Genomic DNA, 21,100 nt, shown 5'->3' on the forward strand with positions numbered 1-21,100 from the left:
AATAGATCCCAAGAGGACTAAATATCTGCAACATATTTTATGGGGATAGATTTAACTTTCACAGCTAAAGCTTTATGTTGCCCTGTGAGTGACCAGTCCTTAGAAAGTTACCATTCATTGAAGCCACTGAGCTTTTTTATTCATTGTTGGTGTTTTCAATGCAGCTCACACTGCAGTGGAAAACAAAGAGTCATCTCCAAAGTGAAGATGTTTCTTTTGCTTTCCTTCAGGTGGGAAACAAGTTTCCTTCAACTGCTCCTTGTTTCCTCTCTAACCTTTAGAAAGACACATCGCTCTCGGGCAAAAAGCATCCACCCTCTCCTCCTGCTCGTTCCTCCTCTGTGTTGACTGGTCAGGAGAAGCATGGAGCACACGTCACTTTCCACCTCAAACTGGGCTTGCCTTGCTGAGGTCGCCATGCTAACAGTGAGCTCCTGTGGTACACGAGCAGTAGCTAGCAGGTTTTGCTGAAGTACAGCTCTGAAAGAGGTGAAGGGCTCCCAGGCAGCAGTGATCCTCATCTGTGCAGAGTGGGTGTTGACAGAGATTCGAGCGCTTCCAGCAAGGGAGGTATCAAGAAGCTCACCTGAGCCATGACAGTCCAATCTGTTTGGGATGATTGTTCCAAGGTAGGCCCATTGGTGCTGGAGTCTCCAACCCAGCTCAGCTTTATGGTTCTTTAGGAATACAGACAAGAGGCCTTGGAGGAAGTCCTGCTGGTTTTGAAGGCTCAGAGATCCTCTGAGTCCATCTTTTCCTCCCTGTGCATGCACAGTTAAAGAGGCTTTATGTGATCTACCCCCCTCTATGCTTTTAACCTGCCTCCAGACCAGCCGCCCCACCCCCGTGCATCGAAGGGACACGACTAGACTGGATCTCAGAGAGTCCCATACTACACGAACATCTCCCAAGATGTGGCACCACCTTTCTAGGCTCATCCGTCCTGTCACTGTAGCCTTTTGAGTAGAACTGTGGGTTCCATACTCAAGAAGCCCGTGCCAGCAATACTGCCCAGGTCTCTCCAACCTCAGTCCCACATTCAAATCTGCTCTCCACGGACTGACCACTATCCCCATCCCCAGGACCCACCTCTCAGGGCCAGGCCGGAGGAGGAACCTAACACCAGATGTGGTGGGAACCCCCAAATATGTAAGTAAGAGCACAGAAGAATGAGTGAGGTTAGCTCTGAGCTCCTTTCGGCCACTGGAACTGTAACAGGCTTTAGCATGAGCACTAAGCCTAAAGTGAGCAAGCGAGAGGCCATAGCAGAGCCTGTTGTGTGGTCTATAGGAGCGAAAGGCTCGTACCTCCACCGGGCTGTCTGCCACATTTCCATAGCAGTGAGCGGAGAGCCGGTCTGCGGTGACGTCCCCTGTGCAGTTCATCTGTGAAAACAAAACCCCCGTTGGCAAAGTTTGTTTTTTGTTTCAAGGAGGAGATGGAAGAGGAATCACTGAACTTTAGACCAGCCACATAAAAATATTGCAGTGCCATAACATAATAATCTGAGACCTTGTTATGGAACACATATGTTTAGTGTTGAACAGCATTTCTGTGTATTTTAAGACACTAATGATCACTGAGTGCTCTTAGTTGAAACAGAATAAACTTTTGCCTTGTATGAAACAATATTTGCCATTTGATTAAAAAAAAACCCTCTTTGTTTTTGAGAGTGAGGCTAGAAAATCCTTCAATCTTTCATCCTTCCACACATAAAGATACATCTAGCATCTGCGTAGCTCAGCACAAGGGCTACAGACAGCCAGTCTGGCTCTTTCCTGTGGAAACAAAAACTGTCTGCTGGCACATCAAAGATTTGTTTTACTGTACCTTTTTTCATTCATGGAACAAATAAGAAATAATGTGTTCAAAAGCTTCTGGAGAAGTGCTGTTGTCACATAGCAAGCGGAGGTGCAGCGTTTAGCGGGAGATTTGCATGTCGGGTTAATCGGTGAGTCTAAACTGGGCTTAGCTGTGACTGTCTCTCTCTTTATAGTAACCTGTAATGGCCCGGTGACCCATCAGTCATGTGCCCCACCCCAACACCTTCATTACTCTAACATGGACAAGCTGTTAAGAAAATGGACAGGTAGCTGGTCCTGTTTATCTTAGGGAACTAACAATGTAAGTGAAGATCACAGATCCATATCTGTGTCCTTGTTGCATTTATCCATTTTGAGATTAATTTAAATGATTGTATCTGTAATCTTTCTCTGAATATAGATTCATAGATCATCGACCTTTTGGATGCTCACATATTCATGGGTAGGTACAAAGAAGTAATCACAGTTTTCCTTTTACAGTGATAGCCCGATTCTGTGAGTGTACATGTGTAAACGGTGTTAAATAAATATACCTGTAAGGAAGTGGGTACGAGTCCTTGGAGCAGCTTCATCTGTTGCCATAGAGACACTACCAAAATAGGTGTTGTATTTATTGATCCAACTTTTAAAAGGATGTCAGCAGCTCTCACATCTTCCATGTAAAGGACCAAGCCTGTGTCCAGTCCTTCTGTTTCTGACTAAGAGAGAGAAAAATAAATATAAGAATAAAGGAAAGCAGCCTACAGCTATACACCATATATCCTGAGAAAGATAACTTATTAATGCAATTGCTTCCCGACTACTTTATGCTCTTGGCAAGAATTAAAAAATAAAGGACAGTCCTGCACCTGGTAATGCGCTTTAGCCTCAAAGGAGGGTGTCAGGCCTCTTTTAAGCAGGGCTTCGACTTGGTGCTGCAGCCTAGAGGAGAATACCCACTGGGGGTTGGTGTGGTCTGTCCTGCCTCCATGAAACTCCGCTCTAAGATGTTCAAGTCCAACCTGCAGCTCTCCCAGGACTGATAATCCATCACCTTCCTGGGCCCATTTAGCCTCAAGACTACTGTTAGGAGGTACACCTGTACTCAGAAGACAAGGGAAACTCAGAGACAGGGACATATATACATGTGTAGAAAGTACTGCGTATGTATCCTTTCGATATTGCAATGATCACCTGTGGCTCTCAGCACATGGAAAGAGTGAGAAAGTCGTGTGTAGACCTCTCCTGTCCCTTGATTCCCCTGCTGGCGGCTTGCATTCACACACAAATGCTCCTCCCCGGACCAAACACACAGCCAGTCGTGGGTCCTGTGGGACCTCTTTTCCATCATTCCTTCTCCATCATCTCCTTCCAAAGCTGCTCCGGGATCTCGCTGGTGTCGCAGCTCCACGCTGTACACTGTCTCCATCAATCTAACTCTCAGCTGTCCTGCAACAACACGCATGCATTACATGTCATTTGTGACGCTTTACAGGCAAAGGCAAGTTTAAAGTAAAGGACACAGGTTATGGTCTACCTTCGATTAAACTGTCAGACTGCCCCAATGCTCCATCCAACCCGAGGACTGGAGGCAAGAAATCTAGGCTGGTCACCGTGTGCCTCCAGTCCCCTGTCACAGCCATCTGGATCCCCTGTGAGTGTTTTAAAGACCCCTTGAGCTGGGCCAGCAGAGCCTGCATTCCCTGTGTGAAGGAGCCACGTAGAAAGACACTGGAGGAGACAGGAGATGATCATGGAAAAGAGGTCAAAGGTCCATAAGAGAAAGCAGTTTTGTTAGAGTTAGTTACTGTGTGACTGAGGACTAGACTAAAGGCTTTTTTAAAATAACATAACAGACAAACCTGTCTGAGGACACGTTCCCTGCTATGTTTACATGTAGATCCGTGGCTGTAGGTAGCAGGCTCTGGGATAAGTTCAGCCTCAGCCCTACAGCTCTGTCTCCCTTCTGCATGTAGTGGGACATGTCCGCATTCAGCTTCAGCTTGTCCTTCCCGTCAGCCCTCACATGCACCAAGCTGCTCCCTTTGCCAGTCACCATGGACATGTCTGCAGACGCCTTCATATTGACAGGTCAAACAGTACATCGACTGAACTAATACCCCAAAATGAAAATGTTTCACATAACCTGAATTTTTTGCAAGATCTTAACATGTGTATTTTTAGAACGCTAAAGGAAAAATAATGCAAATCAGCCCACCTCTAATGTTTTGGGAATCTTTGATTTGAAGGGATGACGAAGAGATGAATACAGACCAACTCTGCCTGATGTTCCATTCAGCTGCACAGAAAGCTGACAGGAATTTAAAAAACAAACACGAAAGCCTTAGAAACCAGAAATTAATTAAAAAATGTCGGCTCATCAAATGCACAAGGTGTTTGCTTTACTCACCTGGCACTCTTGCCGCTCTATTCTTAGTTTCCCTTTGGCCTGGTAATCAAAGTCATTGTTGCTTTTTGGGGTCCAAAGTACATCTCCCTCTATTAAAGCAGAGGAGGGGAGCTGCAGCTGTAAAAGCAATAACAGATTAACCGGTCATAACTTTGGCCTCGTTACTGTAAACCACACCGTTCACTGTCAGCAGCAGACGTACATCATTTACTGCACTGCTGACTGCGGTCACCATCCAGTGCATCACGCACACAAACACGGCTCTTTAACCTAAACACTTTTCTGAGGATAGAGAGAAGCCCGCTTACCTGGAGCTGATGGAGAAAGTTGCCTTTAACTTTTATTGCTTGGTGAGTTGAATGCGTAGGGTTCAGCTGAAGCTGCCCAGAGAAAGTCAGTCTCTCCTTGCTTCCAACTCGTAACCTCCCTTGTATATTTCTCTGGTTCTGAAGAAGAGTGCACAAAACCGAAACAACATCTAATACGTGAATGTTGCCAGTATGTTCCACTATTATCCATCTACACTATTCTTGGCACAATTGCCAAACTTATATATTTCAGGCACTTGCGTTTCAAAAGATACTGGATAAAGTTAAAAAATACCAAATACAATCAGTTCAGTTTATTTATACAGCGCCAAATCACAATAACAGTTACCTCAAGGTGTTTTATATTGTGAAGTAAACACTACAGTATTAGAAAGAAAACCCCAACAATAAGATAACCCTTACGACCAAGCATATGGGGAGAAAGTGAGAAGGAAAAACTCCCTTTTAACAGTAAGAAACCTCAGGGAGGGGCAGCTGAGGGTGAGGGGGGGGGAAAGAGTGCTGAGAGAGCGAGAACAACACATACATCATTGAAGAGACCCAGAGATTAATAGTAACTAATAATTAAACGTAAAGAGGGATTTAAAAACATAGTGAGTGAAAAAAGAAATGCTCAATAGTCTCAGACTGCAGCACAACAAATCAAGGATTCAGAGGCAGATCAAAAAGGAACCTTTTAAGCCTAATCTTAAAAGCAGAGACAGCGTCTGTATCGCGAATCCAAACTGAGAGCTGGCTCTATAGAAGAGGGGCCTAAAGGGGCAAGGATACTTTTTTAATATCCTATGAACAACAAGTCAGCCAACAGTCTGAGAACAAAGTGCTCTGTTGAGGTTACATGGTACTATGAGGTCTTTAAGATGGGCCTGATTGTTTGAGACCTTTTATGTGAGGAGAGGATTTTAAGCCAACTTCTGGATTTAAGAGGGAGCCAATGAAGAGAAGCTACTATGGGAGTAATATGCTCTCTTGTTCTCTTTCTAGTTATCTTAATCAAGTGTTTGCAAAAACTGGCAATGAGTCTCTCACATTGCCAGTTACAGTCACATGACAGCAAAATTAAAATGTCACATAATCTTTCACTCATTGTTTCAGATCTTGATTTACCAATTATGCTAAAGTGTGGAGCACTTGCAGTGATGGACCCATTGGAGTCACAGACAATGGGCCTTCTCTTGGGGTTCAGCTGATTACCCTCTATGTTAGATCTTGTTTTTTTTTCCTTTAAAGGTTGGCAGGTTACCTGGTTGCTGGTTACGGTCACACAGATTTCCGAGTCTGATGGAATAGCGTCAGCGCTGAAAGGGTGGATCAGTGCAGAACAAACCTACATATGAGATCACATTTAAAGATGAGGATCACTGTTTACAGCCCACTTCACTCTTTCAAATGCCCAGGTGAATTATTAGCTTACACAGCACTTACAAAAGGGCTCGGTGGTCGGTAGCCCAGGGTCAGGGTGTGGACGACCTCTCTGTTGTCACTGAAACCAGCTTTGGACTCTAGGACGTAGAGGCCATTGAGGAGGTCGACGGTGAAAGTCTCCCGGAGGAGGAGAGTTGGAGGAAAGGTCTGGAAGGGCTGTCTGTGCAAGATGGAGACTATTAAAGTCAACAATGTTCTTGCGGTCATTTCTCAAAATATCTGTAATCTGTAAGTTACGGCACAGACCTGAGCTGGAGCATGGCAGTTTTCTTATACATCCTCTTGTCGTTCTTCAGCTCCTCTACTACTCCCTCAAGCTCCACTTCAGTGGGTAGACTCTTTGGATTTGTGTAGGTCATCTTCAGAATCCCTTGCCTCTTTTTCAAATTCTTCATCACATCCAAATGAAAGGGCAGGTTTGTTACTACAGCACAACCTTTAACCTTTTCAGGCCCTACGCTATCAAAATGTGCGATTTTGGCCTTTTAAATACAGTTGGTGGTTACGGGTTATCTCTCATGCTTGTTGTGATCTCAGACTTTTACAATCAACACAATATGATGGCTTCGTTCTATAATTAAACACACATTTAACACGCCCAAACCACAAAAGCAGCCCAGCGTCTCCACCCACCTTATCAGCAGCGGTCAGGGCAGCAGCGAGGGTTACATTTTGCTTGCCATAGGTGGAGGCCATTTGCAGGGTGTGGCTGAATTTAGAGGCCTCCAGAGAAATGTCTCCTTGGAGGGGAGGAGTCCACAGCGAGCTCAAGGAGCATGAGGCCTTCACACTCCGCTTCCCCAGCAAACCCCAGCCCCCCGCCTGAGGCAGGGCAGAGGAAGAGGCGTGTGTTTTTAAAGGTGGAGTTTTCATAAACACACAATATTTCTTTTTTTATCTTTATAATTACTTCACTCCAGTGTGGAAGTGATTTTATTTAAGTGGCGCCTTGAACACTTTTTTTAACCCACAAATTCAAAAATCTATTTTTATTTAATTAAAAACTAAATGGTGATATTCAGGCAGAGCACTTTATTCTCTCCTTACTTGGATGTAGGTGATTGCTGGTGTGTAGAGCTCCAATCGGGCCTCCTTCTCTCTCCCCCTGTCCCTGTAAAAACCCTCCAGGACCAGGTTACGGATGGTCAGCCACTTGCTGGCTGTCAGCTCAGAGGTCAGCTGCAGCGTTTGGCTCTGCAGCTGGTTTAACTTATGTGCAGTGTAAATGTACAGCCATGGTGTGTCCATATTAAACGATCCTAAACAATAATAAGAAAAATAAGTAATCTGATAGTCAACTTCCTGCAAACTTTAAAAAAATAATTTAGTATATCAAAGAAATATAACGTAGGAATATGAAAAGAGAAAGTGGACCTTAAGCATGCTGTAATGTAAGATGGCTGTGAGTTGTTTTTACCCTCCCATATCTTGTGCAGGGCATCTTTAGGAGGGATTTTCCAGTGTAATCCAGCCACCAGCGGCATCAGATTGTTGTAATTGATTTTTAAATGAGTGCTTCTCTCAGAGCCTTGCTGTGTCAGGTGAGAGTGTAGCAGCTGAGTCCTGTAGTTCATGTTTTTCTCCGGTGCCTGGAGGTTGAACTGGAATAAGATTAAGGAGAGGAAAGGTAGCCGTATTACTTCTGACCACAGAAAATATTAATCTGCTGCTTTGGAAGTCATCTGGGATAAAAAGCCTCCCCCGGGCTAACAGAGAGAACGGGAAGCTCTGAATTCAGGTCGGGTTACCTCCAGAGTGTAGTGGGTGTGATTCTCTGTGGACTGGTTTTTGAAAGACTGGCTCAGGAGAAGCGTGTGTTTGTTGTTTATCTCATCCCAGTGTTTGCCGTAGCTAATATCCAAAGATGATTTAACATGGCTCAAGCTTTCCTCGTGCCTGAGGTGGATCTGAGAAGGACGCACAAACAACCGGAATGCTTTCAATCACCCGGAGATAACTTGCGCCGCCAGCTTATGCTGTTTGTAATAGATGAAGCAGAGCGGCTTCAAATTAAATGTGTCTGCAGGTACCTTATGGTTAATAGGAGCGGTGCTGGTGCAGTAGAATTCATGATCGGCTCTCATGATGTATGTGAGGTTTGCATCCCTCTCGCTCCTCACTCTCTGAGATGTGTAGCACTCCTGATGGAGGTGGCGAGAATCAACTGCAGGGAAGCCCAAATAAAATAGGAAAGTGATGACCTGTCAGACATATTGTATTGATAAGAACTACTTCCTGCTCCATAGTTTTAAATAGCTCTATATAGCATTATTATCACTTTGACCTTGAGATCAGTCTATTAACCTTGATGGAGAGGTCAAAGGTCAAATGTGACATGACGTTTTAAATCTTTATATGGTATTTTCTTACTCTTGTAAGAATCATAGTTTGTAAGTTAGAAGCCTTTAGTCAGTTTTCAACCAATAAGTCATTGAGTTGACTTCGAAGGCTTGGGTGGATGTTAGCCAAATTTGAATGGATTGTTAATATGACTCCACTCTGAACACCTACAAAGTTTGATCAGAATTCATTCAAAACTGTTTGGGCTGTGTTTGCAGAAAAAATGTCAGGCATATGAATGCTACCAAACACATTACAGATCAATCTAAACAAACAAAACTTTAAAAGGAGAATCTGCGATATTTGTTAACTTTTGATGAAAGCAGATATTCCTGTTTTTAAAAGACTGTGTGTTTTGGGGTATAAACAGTTTGAAGTGTCCTGTACCATCTGCAAGCTAAACCTCACCTCCCAAACCATACTTGAGCCTGAGCACAGAGCTCCACAGTGAGCCCCTCTGCTCCATCACCCCGAGCGTCTTGCTGCCGACTACACCAGGTAGGAGGAGCTCCGCCTCCACAGAGTACTGCTTGCTGCTGCCATCCCGCCTGCGTTCCAGGGCCACTAAAAGCACATATCACTTGCATGTTTTCTGCTGTCTACTGTCTATTGTAGAAGAGATTTTAGAGACAACTATAAAAGTACCCAACAGCGATGCAGGCTCTCTGAACACATTTTTCACAGTGGCAGAAAAGCTTGTTTTGCCCCCCAGCCCACGAGTTATATTAGCAGAGAGGATCATGGGATGTCGATCGGGGGCCATCTTGGCTTCAAGGTGGTAGCGAGTCCTCTGCTCCGACAGGAAGGTCTGGGTGTCCATCAAACCCTGCAGTGGATGATATACATGTTTTTAGAACTGGGAAATTAGATAAAACTGATCGAATGTATTTTTGAAAACTTGAGAACAATATTTACCATGATGTAATAATGAACACCATCAATCATGAGCTCCAGCTTTGCTGACTTAGTGTTCCTCTCTTGCTCAAGTTGACCTGCAACAAAAAAAACCCAAAAAAACAGGACAAAACACATTTTCATAAATGTATCCAAACACCGTGTGTGATCTTAGCTTGTTTGTCTGGCCGACCATGTATATGGATGCTTTTCAGAGGATGAATGATCTTCAGCAGCAGTCTGCGAGGGCTGAAGGCCAGATCCAGAGACATGTCTCTCGGGATGGAGGACTGAGGAGTGGCTAGCAGGAGGTGGATGGAGGCCTCCCTAGGAAGCCAGGTCCCTCTCTGAAACACAAACCACTGTGAGACTAAATAACAAAATCAGCTTTATTCAGATAAAATAAACTCAGTGGAAGGGCTTCACGTGCATATCTTAATGCTGTCTGGCACCTGATGATGTACTGAGTAAGCAGCCTCAAGCAGATAGTAATGGAGGCCTCTGTCCAGCTTCAGCAGTCTGAGGGAGAGGTGCACTGGTCCAGAGGGGAGGAAAGCAACACCTGTGGCAAGGGATGGGTAAGAGGTGTTGGAGCACAGCTGCCAACCCACCATCTTGGACCCTGCAGGGAACCAGACATGTACTTATAATACTATAACTATTACTTACTAAATATTATAACGTACAATAATCAGAGAAAGGCAGTTAATGAACTGAATCAGACAACTTCAGATTAATTTTTTAAACATATAATATATGATTGTGATTTTGTGAACAAAGGAGAGTGAAGTGCACTTTCTTAATTAAACTACACACACACACACACACACACACACACACACACACACACACACACACACACACACACACACACACACACACACACACACACACACGTTTAAAAGTGCACCGCTTTTGTAGAACTCACAGGTTTTCGGTGTGCAGGTGGTCTTCTGTACTCGACTCTTTGGCCCCTTTATCTCCTCTCTGTGGTCTCCGCTGAGCTGAAACACTCTCGAGCTGGTGAGAACAAAAAAAGATCATCACTCATTCTCAATCCCGTCTTTAAATTTTAACAAAGCAACTATAACAAATTTTTAGTCGTATTTCATGTTTTTTAAATAATTTTTACGGTAATGCCATTAATCAGCTGGAATCCTGAGTCCATCCTGTAACTCTGACAGATTTTACAGTGCATCATACACACGATACACTTCAACCCTCTCTAAACTGTCTCCTAATGCTTAACAAGGATTTTGATTAAGTAAATACACACACAAAAACACACACGTTCATTAAAACAGGGGATTTATTAGGGGAAATTTTTTAATGTGTACCTGAGAGAGAAGATGTCCATTAAGTCCTCGGGTGTGTTAAGCGTGACCCTGAAATCTTGCCCCTCCTGCAGCTGGATGCTGCCGTCCAGATTCGTGGAGCTCCTCAGCTCAGCCACCCACTCCACCGCAGCCTGACCCAGAGCCCCGTCAACCCCCATCCTGGCCGAGAGACTCACATAGGCACTGAGAACAAACAGACAAGTTTCACCTGGCACAGTAAAAACAAACAAACAAAAAAACCAGACCGTGAAGAAAGATGAGCCCATGTGACATTTGGTAACGTTTAAGTACTTGGGTTTGATGTATCCATTCAGGGAGAAATGGGAATAATCCCTGTAATTGACTCTGCCTTTCAGATGCAGTGAAAGAAGGGAGGTCATGTTGACGCCCAGTTTGACGGGTAAACCAGACAGAGATGGCAAAGCCAGCTCCTCCGCCATCAACGTGGATCTGTGGTTCAGCTGCACCTCATGACCCTGAAGGTTAGAGTGGAAGAGACAATCAGGGCGATAATGGGAGGTAAAGAGTCGGCGATAAGAGACTGTAATAACACGTGACAACAGGGGTCCCACCTTGAGCAGTCTGACAGCCAGTCCAGCCATGCTCAGCGACACCTGGTTGATTTGATTGTAGAGATCTTCACATGTGAACACGCTGAGCTCATTCCCAAACACCTTCACACCGACCCAGCAGTTGGGCATGTTCGCATCCATTTTCTTTCTTCCAAACAACTGCAAAAACACCCCAAAACTCCATAAAGTAACAAAGATATCAGCTACTGACTCACCGGCAGTGAATGTGATTACTTTCTCATACTACAATTTTTATATTCATATTTTGTATTCATCCATCATCAATCCATCCATCCATCCATCATCCATCATCAATCCATCCATCCATCATCAATCCATCCATCATCAATCCATCCATCCATCCATCCATCCATCCATCATCAATCCATGCATCCATCCATCCATCATCCATCATCCATCCATCCATCATCAATCCATCCATCCATCATCAATCATCCATCCATCCATCATCAATCCATCCATCCATCCATCATCAATCCATCCATCCATCCATCATCCATCATCCATCCATCCATCCATCATCCATCCATCCATCCATCCATCCATCATCATCAATCCATCCATCCATCATCATCAATCCATCCACCCATCCATCCATCCAATCCATCCATCCATCCATCCAATCCATCCATCCATCCATCATTTTGTTTTGTTTTTTTATTTACTGAATACACCTTATTTCATTTAAAATTACCACTTCATTATTTCCACCTTTTCTGGAGACTACAGAATGATTGATAGCTTTTACATAGGACTCTATATTTAAGTTTAGCGCAAAAAGTACGGACATCTGCATTTGGCTGATTATTTCTTTGTTGTACTAATGCTAAATCTCATACTGTTGGAGAGCCTGTTTATTTCCCCTTAACTAGTGCCACATTTGGAACAAAGAGCTCCGTGCCATAGGGCAACTTCAAGCTGTCTGGGTTTAGAGCCAGACAGCTCTCTTTCAATCCAGTAACTGCAGCGTCTGGGACTGAACTTTATCCTGCAAGATGACAAAGCTTCCCGTCACAGAGCGGGTTTATCAGAGACTACCTGCAGAATTTTGGAGTGGAGAGGATGGAATGGCCTGTCTGCAGTCCTGACCTCAACATCAACACTTATGGGATACAGCACTTGGATGTGGTGTATCTGTAACTGTGACATGTACTGGCTGCCCTGTGACAAATGCTGATGGATGCCATACCACAGCAGTGTGTGGCCACACGCTGCTGAGGCCCGTGTTTGTTAAATGAATAAATTGTTAAATTGCTAGTATATCTTGTTTCTTCAGACTTCAATCATCCAACACTATAAACAAGAGCCAGTAGCAGAATAAGCTGTTTACATACTCGACTCTGCTGCTCAACCCATAATTGTAAGTTTTCCTACAAATGTGGCGCCATTTAAGGCCAGATAAACAGGCTTTCCAATGATATAAGATTTATTTTCAAGAAGCATCGGTACAGCAAAGAAATAATCGACCAAACACAAATTTCCTTGTTTTTAGTGCTCAGTTTTATGTCGTAGTTGGACCAACCAACAATGTTTCAAGTGCAAACACACAGACTGAAAGCTGGAAAGAGGTACGGGGAGTATGAAGACTGTCCTGTAGACCTGCCACTGATTAAGGGTCAGGGGATGAGTTTGACAGTTGATTGGTCTGCTTTTATAAACTGAGTATCTTTGGATTTCAGACAAAAATCTTACTGAGCAAGCTCAGATTATACGTTATGACTTACACCCCTAAAGTAACAGTTTGACCTCACCATTTCTCGGGCCTGGTTCAGGTAGCTGTCAGTGCTCGATAAACACGTCTCTTTTTCTCCTCTACGCCCATCGTCCGTCTTTCTCCCTGTGCTCCTGGCCTCATGCTTTCCACTTTGAGCTGTGTTTTCTCTCTCTGTCTGCTGCTGCCCAAAGATGCTCTTTAAAAATGGCTCAGCATTTTCAACATGAAGGTCCACCTAAAGTCAGGGAGCAAAATATAGTCGTTCGAAATATCACTTTTCAAGACCGTAAAGTGTAAAAAATAAGATGTGGGTTAAACTCACCTCTAGAAGGTTGTGGGCTCTGCCATGAAAATACACGGTCAAGTTGGCAGAAGCAGATCTTGGTAGAAATGATTTTGGGGAGAAAATTAGAGATGTTTCCACATTCTTGATTCCGACGCCTAAAACAAATACAAAAGAAGAAAATAAAGTAATATAAAAAGACATATATTTGTGCACCTTTAAATGCATTATCACCCTCCTGGTAGAGTGACACTGCTCAGCACCTCATTTTATTTGTTTCCAAATAATGTATCGTGCAGTTTTATGAAAACGAATTACAGTTTTAAAATTTAAATACCTGATGAGACAGTATAGTCTGAATAGGAGGAATATTTTAAAAACTCGGCTTCAAAATCTCTGCTGATAATATCGTCGGGCAGCAACTCAATGAGGGCTTGCTTTGCGGGGTCCTCGCTCCTCATGATATTAGTCAGGTGACTCCACACGAATGAGCCCACTAGAGAAACAGAAGAAGGGAAGAGCTCAAGACATGCTAGGTCACAGACAAGCCGAGTAAAAGTCTGAAACATTATTGCATTCCCTTACATTCCTTAACAAATTCTGGCAAATAAACATAAATCAAACATGCGCCTCTAAGATACACAGAAAGGAATTCAATCTGTGCCATCACTCAAGAGTTTGGGGTTATATCTAAATGACTTTGTTTTGTTTTTTGACAGAATATTCAAAAAATTATTTTTTATATGTAACAGTTTCTTCACAGAACTGTGAAAACTGTCTCTAAGAGAAGTTGTGACCCTCGCCACTTGTCCAGCTCAGCAGGAAGATAAGTGCATCAGAGTCTCTGGTTTCAGAAACAGATGCTTCACAGTTCTTTAACCTGCATCTTCATTTAATGGTCAGACCCAGACCTTACTGCTTCGGGATGGGAGTAGATCACACTGCTGAAAACTTCATTCTCTGGTTCCCACATGGAACAGCTTTTTTCAAGAATACAGTATTAATGTGATATATGGAAATTGATAAATATGATCTAATATTTATATTCAGAGAATATCGAAGAAATATTCTGAGATTTAGTGACCACCAAATATCCTGCTGTTTGTCCAGCACTTCACTATTTTCCTGCTTTCCACCATTAAACATTTCTGATAGCAGAAGCTGTTACGGCCATCTCTTCCACAAACCCCACCTTGACTGGAAGTCTCACTCCTCAGGGTCGTCTTCACCACTTCAAACACATCCAGGTCAGAGCAACGCATGAGCTGCTGGTATGCGGCGATTCTGACCTCAGTATCCTCCTGGGAAGAGCTGTACAGCTGCAACAGCACAGACCTCTGAGGGAAGGAAATCTCTGTCAGTACTGACGTTCGGCTCCTATTCACCTCCTCACCTTGTCATCTCCACCTCAGCTCACAGGGAATTGATTATCGCCTCACTTAACCATACAGCTCATGAAGGTTTGTCTAAGAATATGGTGAGCATAAAGAACACCAAGGGTGGTTTCTTATGCTCTTTTAGCACAATTTTATTCAACTGCTGGCTTAAATATTAACTCTGAATTAACTCACATCAGCTGAGCAGGGAAAGCGTCTGAAGGCATGGATTGCAGCAAGCCTAAGCTGCAGGGCCGCTGAGGAGCTCAGCATGCAACGGCTTAGCAGGGGAATGAAGGCAGAAGCAGACACACCAGTGTTTCCCACTGATTTTAAAGCATAAAGAACCTGGTGGGCAACATAACAAATGCAAATTGGGCATTGTTTATGTAAATCCTCTCACAATTCATTGTGCATTAAATGGAGAGTGCGATGAAGTTCTAGGTCACTGCATTACCTCTTGCACCTGAGTGGGTTCTTCTCCTTCACAGCCCTCCTGAAGGGTTTTCTCAAGGATCTGCATAAAGGTCTGTACCTGAGAAAGCTCAGTGCAGGAGTTTTGAGACCTCCGGCACAACTGATAGACTAGAGATGATCCAGCCAACAGGGTCTTGGACCGCAGCTCTGGGAGCTCTGTTAAAGCCTAACACAAAGAGCAGACATCTGGGTAACTAACATATTTCATGTGAGTTTTGATGAGAGACTTAGGTCATCATGAGTGTCATCAGAAGGTTCCTACATTGATGGAGGAGATGATCTTTGACGAAGGATGAGGGACGAGGGCTATGGTGGTAAGGAGAGAGAGAGCCTGCTCTTCCTCCACCTCTTTGTTCTTCATCAGGTCAGTCAGTAATATGATGCAGTTTTCAGATCCACATGCCGGCAATGCATCCAACAGCGGCTGCCTGTCCAAACAATTAATCAACATCAGTATCAAACTGCTCATATATACCTGATTATTTTAACTCAAGCTATATCTAACTGGACATTTCACTGGGCACCAAAATATTTTCGGTTATCATTTTTATTATTCTTCCTCACAAAGTTCCAAATTTCACATTTCACACATTTGGAGTGTGACAAAAAAATCAATACAGCATAGTATTGTGATATTTTTTGTGGTGATATTGTATCAGTACAGGGACACTAAAGATCAATATTTTATCAAATAATTTGAAATACTCAGAGAATTCTATGAACAAGAGGGCTTATTTCATGCAATGCCATCCTGAGATTATGTTAGTTAGTAAACTGTTCAGCCAAAAAAACAAAAACAAACCATCCAGCACTGGGAACACTTAGCTTGACAAAGCTACCTCCAAATTCAGAGCAAGCTAATGCCTGAGTGCCCTGATTAAAATAGGGCAGTAACCTCATTGCATTTAAAATCGGTGGTTGCCTACTCAATGTGTTCTCTATTCAGGGGTGGTGAGTAAATGGTTGCCCAGAGCTTGTTGGTGTTGCACACTCAGAATCACTTTTTATTACAAAGCGATTGCACAAGTCGCCTGATAGGAGGCAACCTTTCTGCAAATAGTTGCAGCCTGACTTGGACTGACTGCAATCACTCTCAGAGTGGTTGTCTGAGAGTGATTGTAATTGTTGTCTCATTTCTAAATGCAGACAGATTGTCAGCATGTTGCCATGAGTCTGAATGAGACTGTAAATGAGCACAGCTGGGTGCCAGGGGATTGTTTTCTGGTTATATTCCTGTGGAACAGGAAGGCTGTTAACTTTAAAGTACACAGATTGATATTAGACTGACTGTGTCTTATAGCAACAATTATGAAAGGTTTTAGTAACCATCTCATTTTGCAGTAAAAACAAACCAACTGAATTTAATCTCATTAGATATACAACAGACATGGACACAGTTGACCTTTGAGGACATAATTTGTATAAAAAGGTGATAAATCACACATATGTTATTACAATACTCAGCATATCAGAAAATGACAAAAATTGCAATAATATTATATCTTGAGTAAAGTATTGTAATAATATTATATTGCCATGAAGTCATGCACTAAAAAACACTGAACACTATCTGTTCTTGCCGCACCTTACAGGCAATTCCTTGCTAATTGCTTTCTGTTACTCTTGTGAGTAATAAATCATTAATCCACTGTGATAAGGCCAGATTTGATATGTTTAATAGACAAGGAGGTGACCCTGTCCTTGGGCCCGCTGGGTCATTTCAGTCACAGAATATTGTCTAATTAAGTTGGCTGTTATTTTAGCTTTACTCCAACTAGCAGTTAAGGGAAATATGTTTTATTAACTGACATGCACAATAGTCATGGTGGAGACAATCTGGAATCCCATGGGCTAGTGGTCTGCTGATCTAGTCCCTGGGAACAAAAGAACTCAGTCGACAAATGGACTGAAAAGAGGAACCATAAAGCTTTCAGTATCAAAAGTGTTGTTCCTGGCCTACAGATTCTGTATACTCATATGTTTACATAATTTTTACTGGCGGTAGATTGACAGGGAACTCAAGGAGCAACCAAAGGATACTCATTTATAAAACTTCTGGGATATACTGACCAGTCATTGCGGCACTTGAAAGAAGCTTCTTGCCAAAGTGTCTTGAGCTGAGAGATAGTCAGATCTTTCAGCTGGAACACCAGTTGAATAAACTCTTGTGATACCTTGGAGCAGAAAAACCAAACATATATAATATGGACTAAAGTTGCTGCTAACATATAGTGAATGTCAAGTATCAGCTTTTCAAAAGTGTTAAAGTAGAAAAATGAACCCTTATAGAACTGTGAACCAATCACTTGATCTTCACACTATAAGTTTATCATTTTAATGAGTCTGGGGCAGGGGTCTGCAACCTTTAACACCCAAAGAGCCATTTGGACCCGGTTTCCACGCAAAGGAAAACACTGGGAGCCGCAAATACTTTTTGACATCTAAAATCAAGATAACACTGTATATATTGTTTTTTACATTTATGCTTTGTGTGAACAACTAAGGTGTGTTGCTTATGAAATCCATGAAGTGCTACAGAGAAAATTACATTTTATTTATTTAATTAACACATTTTGAACTCTTAAAGAAATATAACAAAAGGAAAGACACCCAGCTGAACTAAAATGATCCATGTAGCAAACAAAAACTCTTGTGAGCCGCCACCCTCATATTGCTTTTGGGCTTTGGGAGCCTTGACCTGACTTTTAAAAAATAATTTGAAAAAAAGCACTATGCTGCTGAAAAATTAAAAACAGATATTTGCAAAATTCTGCCTAAATATGTTTTTTACCTGGTTAATGTGTGTGGCGGGGCGTGGTCTGCAGCAACGCTGCAGGAGAGGCGACGCACCTGAGCGGCACCCGCAATCACGCCTCGCTACCTTAACGTCTGTGCTATCTATGCTGTTGTGTTGGTATGTGTCGGGCTGTATGCGTACAGCAACCGTGTGTGAAAACGCAGGACTGTAAGCTGTCATCTGTGAGGCGTGAGCGGTGTTTGTTTTTAACATAGTTCACGGTGGAGAACAGCTGCTGACATAATGTGGATCCGAAGATCCATAATTGACCTACCTGGGGTGGAAAGTCTCGATAAATGCATGGCGTTTCGGCGTGTATACCGGCTTCTGCGAGTGTGACGCTTATTTTGAGCGATGAAAAAATAATAGAATATATTTTTATTTATATTTATATTTCAATATCACAAATCTTCCAAACTAACATGAATAAAATACACTTCAGCTAAATACTTCTAATTTATTTTCCCAAACCACGCGGAGCCGCACTTTAAGGACTAAAGAGCCGCAGGTTGGCAACCCCTGGTCTGGGGAAAGTCTTTATAAACCTCCCATGTAAACAAGTTGCCAGGCTAAGGAGACTAACCTTTAGAAGGGATATTCATAGTAATCACTCTCTGAGCTATTGCACCAAAAGCTTCAGTGGATGTCCAGCCATGAATTACATATACAAACACACCTTCAGTGATCTGACATGGTGCAGTCAATGTAAGCTATTCACAGTCACTGCTGAAGAGGACTGCAGTATAATTGATATAATTAAAAGATTGTGACCTGCTACATTTATGGCCTACCAGTTGTGGGTCTGAGGTGAGGCTGCATAACATCCTGACAGTCTGACCAACTTCCTGTGGTGTTGCTGGTCTAGTTTTTCCCAGCCTTGCAGCTCCTTCATCCTCAAACTGAAGGTCAGCTGGCACACGAGTGCCTAAGGAATCTGCAGGGACAATGAGGAGAACACGAATCAAGGTCTCTGAAAGAGTAAGAGCCAATGCCACAGAACCCACAGAGATGCGCTGTGGCTAAGACCATGGACGCGCTCACGCTGTTAAATTGTCAAGTGCAAGAGAGTTCTTTAGCAGACATTTTGAGCCCAGTTTACCAAACTTTTTGTTCTTCTGCAGACTTCACGTGAGGGAAAGACCCACAGTTCACAGCATTTTGAGGCAAACATGGGGTTAGTGTATTATAAAACAGTAAACAAACAGCCATGGGTGGAGCAACGGAACCCCAAGATTTCATGAAATCAGAGAGATGCATGGTATAGCAGTCAGTGCTGACCCATTCCTATGGATGTCATTATCAAACCCTCATTAACCCACACAGGTGACATGTTTGGGACTTAGGGTGGTGAGTGGGATTAGATTCGATTAAGGTGACTGCAGAGTCTTCTGACCTGCTCCTAGAGGACTTCCTGGCTGGGCTCTGAGCAAGAGTAGCTTAGACACTGTTTGGGTTTTCACCATCCCTGTAGTCCTGGACCATGTCATCATGGATACAGCCTCAGTACAGTTAACCTCTTCCATTACAGAGCCATGGCGCTGAGCACACTGTAGCTCCAAATGCACCGACTAGAAAAAAAGAACAAAAAGACAAAGAAGAAACAAACTCATTATCATTAGAATATGACTCAAATGCACACTTTAATATATGTTCTAATTCAGCTGTGCAGAGGACTAGCACCATCACTCCTTTTTCTGCCTTTTCCTTAGAAGTATTCATTCCAAATTACAGGAATTACACCATAAAATAACCACCATGTGCATGTTTATTTCCAACTTTGTCAGTCACTAATTAATGACATATCAACATTTCCAAACACTGTTGAGAAAGATCCCTAATCTTACTGTGTCTTCACTCAGAGCAACTGAATGAGGCCAGAAGTTTGCCAGCCTGGACTGATGGCACTGTTTTAGATCCCTGGTCTTCAGCAGTATGAGTCCTCGCCTCTCGTACCTGCTGATGCAGGTGCCGTACACATCCGTCTGAGGAAAAGAAAGAGTGAAAGAAAGTTAAATACCCCTGGGAAGAATTTCTTCATATACATGCATATTTAGGAAATGAATGGAAACAAATTCCGTTTCCACGAACCCACCTCATTTTCTAATGTCAGTTTGGAAGCCATGGGGGACGTCTGGAACATGCTCAGTAGAGCCCTTTTAATGTTCAGAGCCCACACCTGCTCCCCCTCCTGCAGACAGAGGGCCGTGACCTTCCCCCTCTGGAGGGAGAACTTGAGGCGTGTTCTCTCCAGTGACTCCCTGGGAAACAAAAACACCAGATGAGGCCCCCACAAGACCGGGGAACACAGACAAGTAGAGCATCTGAACTGAGAATCAGATTCACAGGAAAAACATCTGCAGCATTCCAAAATGAGCGGACAGAATGGCATACACACACATGCAAAAGGAAACAGAAGAGAAGGAATTCTGCACTCATTCACTCGCCATCATCTGTGAAAACACACCGGACTGTATTAAATCTATACACTGGCTTTACCTCAGACTTTTTAAATGCTGCACAGAGTGCTCCTTTTGAGGGGAAAGCCGTTTTATCTGTGGATTCCTTATCTGTAGAGATCAAACATGCACATTAAATATCAGATTTTTTGTTATTTAATAATGCGTTTTTATTGTTGTTTTTTTGCAAAAACTATTTTATTAAAGCTGACCTGCATCATTAGGTGACACTTGGAGACCACGTCAATATCAACCAGACAGTCCAAAGCCAGACCATTCCTGCCACCAGTGGAGCCGTGAAGGGTGCTGGTAATTGTCGTGCTATACCTGTAAGTGTATCTCACCCCTTTCTGATAGAGTAATTCAGAGGTAGGAAATCCTAGTGAAAATAATTTAACAAATAAAACACAATTAAACATTTGAAAAGGAAATTTTGAGAGAAAAAAACCCTCCTTGTCAGTGTGCATGCATCCATAAATCTGAGATCCATTAGACTAAGTAACAAAGATCTTACCAGAACAACTTAAATCACAGAGATTTGGTTTCCCCTGTAGGCAATCACCTACTGAAAAGGAAAAAAAACAACAACTCAGGCATATCGACAGAACATTACAGCCCTTGTCAAACTTCTATACATAACATCTACTACAGCCAAACCCTGTTTTGACTGGAAAATGAATTCACTCTTCAAGAACTAATATAACAAAGCAAACCATAAAACTTACCATGTAGCAGGAGAAAAATAAGTACACCATTGAAGAGTAGCAACAATACTGCCATAGCAACCCACTACAGGTCTGGCTGCCTCCGATCCTCCACATATGAGTGAGATGAAAACCAAGCACTGTTCACAGCCACTGAATGACC

General features: G+C 42.9%; 1 protein-coding gene across 2 annotated transcripts in view; it reads right to left on the reverse strand.

Moving 5' to 3' along the window:
* apoltp (apolipoprotein lipid transfer particle homolog) overlaps positions 1 to 21,100 on the reverse strand; it is a 42,269-nt gene extending 21,169 nt beyond the window's left edge. Inside the window, exons 1-42 of one of the 2 annotated variants that reach the window (XM_084911985.1) lie at positions 20,959 to 21,100; positions 20,748 to 20,798; positions 20,446 to 20,612; positions 20,274 to 20,344; positions 19,870 to 20,035; positions 19,622 to 19,759; positions 19,171 to 19,345; positions 18,569 to 18,711; positions 17,051 to 17,154; positions 15,243 to 15,408; positions 14,961 to 15,146; positions 14,699 to 14,851; positions 14,320 to 14,464; positions 13,465 to 13,623; positions 13,167 to 13,285; positions 12,882 to 13,079; positions 11,110 to 11,268; positions 10,829 to 11,013; positions 10,538 to 10,720; positions 10,129 to 10,220; positions 9,653 to 9,822; positions 9,394 to 9,547; positions 9,222 to 9,298; positions 8,952 to 9,132; positions 8,715 to 8,870; positions 7,997 to 8,130; positions 7,715 to 7,873; positions 7,384 to 7,567; positions 7,014 to 7,225; positions 6,600 to 6,788; positions 6,213 to 6,355; positions 5,967 to 6,126; positions 5,785 to 5,868; positions 4,521 to 4,658; positions 4,213 to 4,329; positions 4,021 to 4,113; positions 3,665 to 3,879; positions 3,340 to 3,533; positions 2,997 to 3,251; positions 2,672 to 2,901; positions 2,357 to 2,521; positions 1,308 to 1,385 (exon numbers count right to left, since the gene is read on the reverse strand). In XM_084911985.1, coding sequence (XP_084768111.1) covers positions 1,308 to 1,385; positions 2,357 to 2,521; positions 2,672 to 2,901; positions 2,997 to 3,251; positions 3,340 to 3,533; positions 3,665 to 3,879; positions 4,021 to 4,113; positions 4,213 to 4,329; positions 4,521 to 4,658; positions 5,785 to 5,868; positions 5,967 to 6,126; positions 6,213 to 6,355; positions 6,600 to 6,788; positions 7,014 to 7,225; positions 7,384 to 7,567; positions 7,715 to 7,873; positions 7,997 to 8,130; positions 8,715 to 8,870; positions 8,952 to 9,132; positions 9,222 to 9,298; positions 9,394 to 9,547; positions 9,653 to 9,822; positions 10,129 to 10,220; positions 10,538 to 10,720; positions 10,829 to 11,013; positions 11,110 to 11,268; positions 12,882 to 13,079; positions 13,167 to 13,285; positions 13,465 to 13,623; positions 14,320 to 14,464; positions 14,699 to 14,851; positions 14,961 to 15,146; positions 15,243 to 15,408; positions 17,051 to 17,154; positions 18,569 to 18,711; positions 19,171 to 19,345; positions 19,622 to 19,759; positions 19,870 to 20,035; positions 20,274 to 20,344; positions 20,446 to 20,612; positions 20,748 to 20,798; positions 20,959 to 21,013 — 6,303 coding nt within the window. In that variant the 5' untranslated portion in view covers positions 21,014 to 21,100. The remainder of the gene's footprint in view (positions 1 to 1,307; positions 1,386 to 2,356; positions 2,522 to 2,671; positions 2,902 to 2,996; positions 3,252 to 3,339; positions 3,534 to 3,664; positions 3,880 to 4,020; positions 4,114 to 4,212; positions 4,330 to 4,520; positions 4,659 to 5,784; positions 5,869 to 5,966; positions 6,127 to 6,212; positions 6,356 to 6,599; positions 6,789 to 7,013; positions 7,226 to 7,383; positions 7,568 to 7,714; positions 7,874 to 7,996; positions 8,131 to 8,714; positions 8,871 to 8,951; positions 9,133 to 9,221; positions 9,299 to 9,393; positions 9,548 to 9,652; positions 9,823 to 10,128; positions 10,221 to 10,537; positions 10,721 to 10,828; positions 11,014 to 11,109; positions 11,269 to 12,881; positions 13,080 to 13,166; positions 13,286 to 13,464; positions 13,624 to 14,319; positions 14,465 to 14,698; positions 14,852 to 14,960; positions 15,147 to 15,242; positions 15,409 to 17,050; positions 17,155 to 18,568; positions 18,712 to 19,170; positions 19,346 to 19,621; positions 19,760 to 19,869; positions 20,036 to 20,273; positions 20,345 to 20,445; positions 20,613 to 20,747; positions 20,799 to 20,958) is intronic. The other variant, XM_084911984.1, reaches the window with a different exon arrangement.

The sequence above is a fragment of the Perissodus microlepis genome, chromosome 18, assembly GCF_051167445.1.
Source record: "Perissodus microlepis isolate ML-2025 ecotype Zambia chromosome 18, ASM5116744v1, whole genome shotgun sequence".
NCBI lineage: Eukaryota > Metazoa > Chordata > Actinopteri > Cichliformes > Cichlidae > Perissodus > Perissodus microlepis.